Raw genomic sequence first — 9,350 nt, forward strand, 5'->3', positions numbered from 1 at the left:
ACATCGTACGTGTCAATTTTGGTGTCCACATTTTTTTTAATCTTTCTATGATATGGAAGAGACAGACTATATATTAGATATTAATGTGTGAATGAATGTCAATTATTCTCTTCCGTAATTAATGGATTTTTTTTTGAATGGAAAATAAGATGAGTTCATAACATGCTGATTCATGATTTGATCGTATTTATGGGTAAGTTCATAAGGCATTGAAATTAAGCTAATTAATAATATTAATTCATTATGCAACTTAGGATTCCCTAAGTTATAATATTATTAATAAAGAAACCATACGATTCTATAGCCATCATCACATGATTCAGAATCAAGCAGCCGCCCGAGTTTAACTATTTTCTTAATTAATTAAAACCATACAGAAACCTTGTTGTTAGTGATGTCCATTAACAGTAATGGGAGACCAAATTCTCTGTTTTTGTTTTCTTTTTAATAATAATAAAGGGAAAAAAAATTGAGGCTTTATAACCATGACCAACTAACAAAACCAACCAACCAACCAAAAATTTAAGACAGACCAACCTTTAGAGGATATAGAATTAGACCACACACCCCTATAACACCTTCCGCACACTGCTGTGCCACGTGTAACATTCTATGCTATCGTGCGCCGGTCTCTGTTTTTGTCCTCCGACTTTGAAGCCTTCAAAATCAAATGCATTCATATTTAATAAGTCCTACTTGTTAATAATAATAATAATAATTAATAATAATGCAAACAGAGATAAAAATATATATATTATTTTTTTTTTAAAGAAAAAAAGTCAAGCTTTATCTCCCATACCATATCCCAAACTTTCTTCCAACCTCATATATTAACAAATCTTTGATATTTCTCTCTTTCACTGAGATTTTCTTGGGTTTTGATTAATTTTCTTTGATGGGTGTTTTTTATTTACTGATCGTAAAATTTCCAACGTATAAATTATCCGGCTGTCTTCGTTGACGAGCTTTCTCTTTCCATAATTAGCTTTTTCGTCCACCTCTCTTGAATTCAGAGCTTTCTTCATCAGATCTTTCATATTTATCCTTTTATCTTTTATTCTTTTCTCTTTTTTTTTCTCATCATAGAAATTCTTGCGCTTGTTATGATTCTGGTTTGAGCGATTTTCAAGGAAATAGAAGAAGAAGATGATGATGATGACAATGGAGGGTATGATGGATAGAGGGGTATTGGATGATATACTAAGGAGGCTATTAGAAGGAAGAGGAGGCAAACAGGTTCAGCTCTCCGAGGGAGAGATTCGTCAACTCTGCGTCAACGCTCGCCAAGTGTTCCTCTCTCAGCCCAATCTTCTCGAGCTCCATGCTCCTATTCGAATCTGCGGTTAGCTCTCTCATTAGTGCCTTTATTTTTTCCTTTATTTACAGTCTATTGAATTAAATCATTTGGTGATGATTACGGTCTTGGATAAAGAACATTAGTGGAATTGGCAATTGGGTATCTAAATTTTGTTGGATCGGATTGAAATTTGGTGAATCTTTTGAGAAAACTAGATGTTTGGGTTTGATGACGTGACAATTGACAAATTGCCAAATTGGGTTCGTAAAGAAAACTAGATCAAGGTTTCTGGGCATATGGATGACCAAATGATCTTGTCTTCGGGGGATATTGTGCTATAGTTCTTCATTGATATGAAGGTTTCCGCGTTGGTCATGTTGGAAGCTCGAAAACTTGCCCAAAAAATGGATTATTTCTGATTTTGTGTGTAGAGTGCAACTTTTTCTTCTTGTATGTTTTTGGACTAGTTCATTCAGCTGTCGTTTTGGGTTCTACCATTCTCATATGGAAATGAGTAGAAGAATAACAATGTTAAAAAGCTTACACATTTTCTCTGTCACTATATTTAATTAACACAGCTTATTAAATCATTCTAATGTTCCAGGCTTCATCTTGCAGGTGATATACATGGACAATACCTTGATTTATTGAGGCTATTTGAATATGGCGGATACCCTCCTGCTGCAAACTACCTCTTTCTTGGTGACTATGTGGATCGAGGCAAACAAAGTCTAGAGACAATATGTTTGCTTTTGGCCTACAAAATAAGATATCCTGACAAAATTTTCCTCTTGAGAGGAAATCATGAAGATGCAAAGATTAATCGTATTTATGGTTTCTATGATGAGTGTAAAAGGAGGTTTAATGTCAGACTTTGGAAGATTTTTACTGACTGCTTCAACTGCTTGCCTGTGGCAGCACTCATCGACGATAAGATACTATGCATGCATGGAGGGCTTTCTCCAGATCTTCATAATGTGAACCAAATAAAAGAAATTCAAAGGCCTACTGAAATCCCAGAGTGTGGTCTTCTCTGTGATCTTCTTTGGTCTGATCCTGATAGTACAATTGAGGGCTGGGCAGACAGTGATCGAGGTGTTTCCTGTACGTTTGGAGCTGACAGAGTTGCTGATTTTTTAGAGAAGAATGATCTTGATCTCATTTGTAGAGGTCACCAGGTAATAATAGGAAATGCAGACGTGATGCATAAATAACGATGATCATTTAATAGTAGGATGATTACTCTAATCCAAAACATTCAGACTAAGAAAAGCTCTTAATATGTGATTCAGGTGGTAGAGGATGGATATGAGTTTTTTGCAAAAAGAAGATTAGTCACAATATTTTCAGCTCCAAACTATGGTGGGGAGTTCGACAATGCAGGTGCTCTACTGAGTGTAGATAAAGGTCTAGTGTGTTCTTTCGAAATTTTGAAACCAATGAACCATAAAGCATCATCCAGTAGTTCCAATGCATCTCCAATAACTCTGAAAAAGGTACCATTTTCCTCTCCCTTTTTGTTAATTATTCATTCACAGAACATTGCAGATGAATTGAGTCTGATAGCATTGTTTCCATCTCTCTGTGAACAGCCTCCTAAAACTGGAAAGATCTAACTTTAAACAAGTTTCCTACATGGAGAAGTTCTAATGGTGATTTCCTTCATTTCGGGTGAAAGATTCAGAGAGCTCCATTTCAATGCTATGAGTTCAAATTGTGTGTGCAAGTGAGATTGGGAGAAAAAAGTGTCCCTTCCTAATCCACCCACATGATCTAACCATCACGAGATTAAAGCTTTGCCATTGTCCATTTTAGTTGCACCGAAATTCTTTGTAAAACTTGTAAATCTTTATATATTTTTATGTATTGTTGCGTGTGCAGGAAAGAGGTTTATGTGGTTTAGGGTGGAATTTGTGAGAAGTTGAGAAAAAGGCTTGCATTAATTTTGTTTTGTTTTGTGTAAAATCCAAGTTTCACCTACAGTGTTATGTTGCTCCCGGTAAGTGATTTTACTGACTTTGTTAACAGCTAAATTATAAAATGACCAAATAACAGATGACTTCAAATATTATGCTGTTATTTCTTACTTGTTCTTCTTTCCTTTCTCCAATTTTTGAAAAAGAGTAACATAACACTGTAGGCATATATTTTTAACCAAACTAAATTTACTAGTGTAGAACATGTATTTTGAGTGGATCTAACATTGTTATTAGACATACTACATTCTCATTGGTAAATTTAATATAATATTGAGTCTTAGTCAAATTAATTTTCGGAGTTTTTTCATTTTTATACTTCAAAACAATTTTTTTTTTGCATTTTTTATTGCAACTAGCGCTGCAACCTAAATTGCAACAAAAAAATCGTATAGAAACCCTTACTGCAACTAGCGCTGCAACCACTTTAGAAATTCAAACCGTAAATTTTAAAAAAAAAAATTAAAAAAAATAGTATATAGGATAATTTCCCTTAATCTTTTGGGACATTAATACGAACTCGGATTTAGTTTAGAAACGCTTCACATATTGTTTTAGTAAGAATTTTTACAAGGAAACTAAGAAATTATATAAATTATTTCAATTGTAGAAATAAAATTAAATAACAACTTTATTTGCTATTTAAGAATTAAGGCTAGAAATTTAAAACATCTTTAATGGTACTCTTTGAATATTTTAACTACGCTTTTTAAATATACTTCAGACCGAGACTTGAAAAACTAAGCTCCAACCATATCAAAAAATAGTTAGAGTTTCTAAATGTAAGGAGCTCCTTAAACTTTTTTAATAGTATTTTAATTAAAAACACTATTATTTTTTCATTATTTTATAAAATTAATTTATATTTGACAAATTCAAATTATAAAAGTTAGAGCAACAACAATAAAGCTCTCTATTCCAACTTTTTAACTATTTTAGTTAAGAAAAATAGAGTATCATTAAAGATACTCTAAGCATCTCCAACCATACTCTCTAAATACTCTTTAACTAAAATAGGAAGTGGAACTTAAAAAAATGAGTTCCAACCATACAAAAAAATTCTCTATAATAGAAAATACATAGAGAGCTTCTCACTTTTTTGCTAAATTTTTTTAATAGTATTTTAATAAAAAGTACTATTATATTTTTATAAAATTAAATTATATTTGGCAAATTCAACTTATAAAATATTATTAAAATAATTAATACTAATTAAGATAGAGAGTATGATTGGAGCAAATGGTTTTCTATTTAGCTGAAAAAAATAAAGAGTAGTATTCTCCATTTTTAAGCTAAAATAGTTAAAAAGTTAAAATGGAAACTCTGTTTACCAGCATCTCAAGCGTTACCCACCAAAAATTTGCGTAGAACTAATTAAATAGTACCACTCTAAGATAAGATAATGAAAACATTAGAGAAAGTATCTTCAGATCAATGAGTACGAGAAACTCGATTTTCTAATTGGGAAGTGGAACTTCAACTGGTGCTTCCACCATTAATAAACACAACTGAACTGATTTCTTATAATAAAATAGTCAAAACAAAAATTGTTTTAATGTTACAATAACTCAACTAACTATGCTAGACCAGTAAATTAATACTATATTTCCAGAGGAAAATTGATTAACTAATTATATGTTCACATTTAGAAAAATCATCTCTTACTTGCCTTCTTATTTGCTTGGTAACCAGGATAGTTCTGGTTCATTTGGCCTTCCATTTTCCTAGCAGTGCGTTGAATAGCAGCTAGTTTCTGACGATGGTTGTGACTTTTCCGTTTGCTTCATAGGAAAATAACAAATCTCAGTATATAACAATGGTACTAATTTTTAAGTCAACAATCAGATGAACTCTAATGATGTTTGCACATTACAAAGGAAAATTAGAAAACTGTCGATATTTGATAATGATGAAAGAATATGCAGAGAAATAGTTGGTAATGATGAAGGGAAAGCAAATATGCTTAAAGATTGAAAACTGAAAGTTTTTATCTTTTGAAATTTGAAGGGAGGCAGTAGGAAAGTGTCTAACCTCAAAAACAGTAATCCAGCTGTAAGAACCATCCCTCCAACAGCCCACGAAACTCTATCGGCAAATGCCATTTCCAGCACCCACTGATGGAAATCATCTAACATGCCTGCTGCCCCAGTTTTCTGAGGCATCGCAGACGACCGTGAAGCTTTCCATGAATCAGAAATTAAGTCTAGACTGGCTTTGCCGCCATAACAAGATTCACCAACCAGATCATCTTTAACAGCAAATCCTGCAGCATGACACAGTTCTGTGCCATTATGAACCCACTGTGAAGCCCTGCCACAAACAAAATCATTTACTCCACATGGTGCTAGAACCTGGAAAACAAACTCGAATCAGACACTGGTTTTTGTCAAGGCTTCACAAAGAAAATAGTATAACAGCTTGTTTGTGCCATAAAGACACATAAAATCATTGCTTCAACAATAGGAAAACGTTTGATGATAAATTATGCATGGGTAGCTGTCAAAGCATAGCAGAGATGTAGATTTGAGACATCCTCAAATTGATCGGATAAATACCCGATCAAGTCAATTTCCACAAACCCTCCAACACCATAAAGTGTACCCTTTTTGGATTTCATAAATATATCTATGTATTCATCCAATGGTTTTGGAATCCAACAGTTGAGAGACATTATAAACCTGTGTCATTGCCTCCATGGAGAAGTAAGCATCAGAGCAAGCATTAAAAACTCTGTCACACAAAGAGCTGCACAATCTAGGAGGTCCTGGCTGAACACCAACTTGTGGATTACATATGGAACATTCTAATAGCTCCCACAATTGCAAGCACTCTTGATTGGCCTCCCCAGTAGAAGCGAGCTTCCTTATGTTTAGCAATGCAGGGTGTGTCTGAGCCACATCACAGCAAGTTTTCTGGCGGAACACCCTGCAAAGAGTCAGATCCTTGGATCCCCTGCTAACCTTTTTTGGAGGCTTTCCGTCTGATGAGAATGGTGGAAAGCGACCACCTTGGGAAACACAGAGTCCATTGGATTTACCTACATTAAAATATTTAAACAAAGTTAAATGCTCCATTCATATTACAATTCTTGATAAACAGAAATTATAACTTTAAATTAACAAAGATTTCATGAGATTTCTTATAATGATGAGATACTAGCAACAGCAGCGAGGGTTATGCTTTGATAAAACGAGGAGATACTGTGAAGACAATGTCTGCAGGTTTATAAACCAGCTCATAAGCAAAAATCTATATCGGAAGTTGGAACAATATACTATCACAGCTTCCATTACATCCCAAAGGAAAATCCAAACAAAATAATTTCATATGTAACATGAACCTTTAAGTTTATCATCCCATGGAAGCAATCTAATCAACCAATCTCATTATTTTTAAAAAAGAAAAATCAGCTTTTTTGCAAAACAAACAAGCATAAAGAATAGATGTATAATTTCACTAGTAATAGTTCTACACTTCAGCCATAACCACCATAGAGGTGCTGTATGTACTAGTATTAATCTTATAAACATACTCTAAGAAAAACTTCAAACAATGATAAAAGATCTCTAGTCAAAAAGGAAAATTGATAAGAAATCATAAGGACTATCAATAATCACACCAAAATATTAAATCTTGAATCACCCAGTTACAAAATTTTGAACATAAACGGGAAAATCTACATAAAATTACACAATACCTTCAATTAAAAAAACAAATAGAAAACTTCCAAAAACCAAAATTTATAATTTTTTGTAATCGTGTGATAAATATGGAATAAAGACGAAAGACCGGAACAATAAACAGATGTATGTATGTGCATCTACATACTTAAAAAGAGAGAGAAATAGATTTACCAGATGAAAAGGGTAGAATCAGATTGAGGAGAAGCAAGAAAATCAGAGAAGCGTAACCCATTTGCTTCAATCAGATTCATTAACTGTTAGATTTAGCTGCTAACTGACTCGGAAGGTGTGGGCTTTACGCCATAAAGTCTTGATCAACAAACAGTGACAAAATCAACGACCATGAAGTCTTGAACCCAAAATTCCAGAGGGAGAGCGAAGAGATGGAGAGACCCGATAGCCCGATATTCTGTATGTTAATTACGGGTTTGACCCGACTAATATTTTGTGGGCTGTACAGTACATCCTTAGGCCTTTGGGCCTGTAACACCTGACTTTTCTGTTGAGATAGCATCACTTTTTTTAGAAAATTTCCACTCAATTATAGCAAATAACCCTAAAATCAATGTCCATAAAAAATAAAAAAAAAAATAAAAAATATTGGGGAGTTTTATTTACACCCCATAAAATGATAAATACACCCCATTATTAAAAAAATATATAAATTTAAATAATTTTAAAAAATTACTCTTGATATTTTGTAATTTTTTCCTCATATTATTTTCTGCTAATTTCAATACTTATTTTGATTTCATTTTCATAATTTTTTCAAGTGGAATTTTCATAAATATGGGAATTGAAGGTATAGTTTACTTTTTTATGGCATAAATAAATAACACTATAGGGTTATGGGTTTTTTTTATTATTTTTTTACATTTATATGGATTTTTTATGTAAAAAAAAAAGTAGAAATCCCATATTTGTAAAACAAGAATAAGTTTTGCCGGAAAAATCACAGTCGCACGGGAAAGTTGCCGGAAAATTCATCGTGGCCGGAAAAGTCAATGTCGCTGGAAAAGTCAACGTCGCCAGAAAAGTCACTGGAAAAGTCACCAAAGTAAATGTCTCATATATAACTAAAAATATAGCCGGTTATATGAATAAAAACTAATAACTCAAACCGGTTATAATTGAAATATAACCGGTTCTGTAACATAATAAATAAATATAAATAACTCAAACCAGTTATAATTAAAATAGAACCAATTCTATAACAGTGTTATAATGAATAAAAACAAATAACACGAAAGAACTCAAACTAGTTATAACTTAAATAGAACCGGTTATATAACATAATGAATACAAACAAGTAACACGCAATAATTCAAACCGATTACAATTAAAAACAAAGAAGAAATCAGTTCCTAAAACACTGAAATATAAATTAAAGACAAAACTAGTTTCACAATAAAATACTTCATAACACATAATACCTTATAAAACTGGTTATAATTTTTTTAAAAAAATAGTGGGGATCAAATGTCTCGGATATAATAAAAATAGAACCGGTTCTATAACATAATAAAAAAAACACAAAATAACTCAAACCGGTTATAATTAAAATATAACCGGTTCTGTAACATAATGAATAAAAATAAATAACACACAATAATTTAAACTAGTTATAATTAAAATAGAACCGACTCTATAACCGTGTTATAATGAATAAAAATCAATAACACGAAATAACTCAAAACCGATTGTTGATCGAGGTTTTCGGCAACCAATAAAATAATATAAGATTATAGAGCTGTAAGAAAATTAGAGAAGGATTTTTACGTGGTTGGGGCGTTAATGAGCCTTAGTCTACGAGTCTATCTTATTTATGGATGTCTTTTATATAGAGAATATATTTGGCGAGTGTTTCACTCTTATAAATACAGAGAATGTTCTTGGTGAGTATTTACTCTTCTTGCTCTTATGCAACCCAAGATTCTCGACCCCATTTAATGAGCTTTGAGGGGGTATTTATAGTGTTTTTGGTGGGGTGATTCCCAGAATTATTGTACAAGTGTATCTGCAAGTATCCATAAAGTTGGGCATTCCCAATGAATATACCATGGGTAATGCATGGTCAAATCCCTAGGTGCTGTAGGGCTTTTATGTGGAATGTCCTTATTGTCTTTTGACTGATGTGACTCTTCACAGTGTAGTCGTCGATAGACTTAAATGATCACTACTTTGTAGCTGCAGATTGGGGGTTGTGCCGTCAGACTTTATTGCGTGTAGCAGTCCCAACACGTTTCCTCCCATGCGGCATTAAATGCGACTTGATTGCTCAGGGGAAGCCTGACACCTCGCGGAGATGCCTTAGTATTACTTGGGCTTCCGGGAGCGTATGGGGCTCCCTATGTCTTCTCCGGGAGGCATGTCTCGGATGCTGCCTTGTTATAT

At 33.1% G+C, this 9,350-nt stretch overlaps 2 protein-coding genes across 3 annotated transcripts; one reads left to right on the forward strand and one right to left on the reverse strand.

Annotated features, from left to right (window-relative positions):
• Positions 1–241: 241 nt before the first annotated feature.
• On the reverse strand, positions 242–7,443 carry LOC115721222 (folate-binding protein 1). 2 transcript variants are annotated; one of them, XM_030650479.2, is made up of 5 exons: positions 7,128–7,429; positions 5,952–6,310; positions 5,305–5,624; positions 4,943–5,054; positions 242–658 (listed from the first exon to the last, which is right to left on the reverse strand). In XM_030650479.2, exons 1-5 carry the CDS (start codon positions 7,186–7,188, stop codon positions 611–613), a joined length of 900 nt encoding a protein of 299 aa, XP_030506339.2. In that variant the 5' UTR covers positions 7,189–7,429; the 3' UTR covers positions 242–610. The 2 variants fall into 2 exon arrangements, with proteins under 2 accessions (XP_030506339.2, XP_060966786.1); XM_061110803.1 differs by lacking the exon at positions 242–658 and having other exon boundaries at positions 4,773–5,075; positions 7,128–7,443.
• LOC115721221 (serine/threonine-protein phosphatase PP1 isozyme 9) lies at positions 589–3,383 on the forward strand. Its single transcript, XM_030650478.2, has 4 exons — positions 589–1,342; positions 1,916–2,475; positions 2,590–2,793; positions 2,890–3,383. Exons 1-4 carry the CDS (start codon positions 1,147–1,149, stop codon positions 2,911–2,913), a joined length of 984 nt encoding a protein of 327 aa, XP_030506338.1. The 5' UTR covers positions 589–1,146; the 3' UTR covers positions 2,914–3,383.
• Positions 7,444–9,350: the final 1,907 nt, after the last annotated feature.

This window comes from Cannabis sativa, chromosome 2, assembly GCF_029168945.1.
Source record: "Cannabis sativa cultivar Pink pepper isolate KNU-18-1 chromosome 2, ASM2916894v1, whole genome shotgun sequence".
Taxonomy (NCBI): Eukaryota; Viridiplantae; Streptophyta; class Magnoliopsida; order Rosales; family Cannabaceae; genus Cannabis; species Cannabis sativa.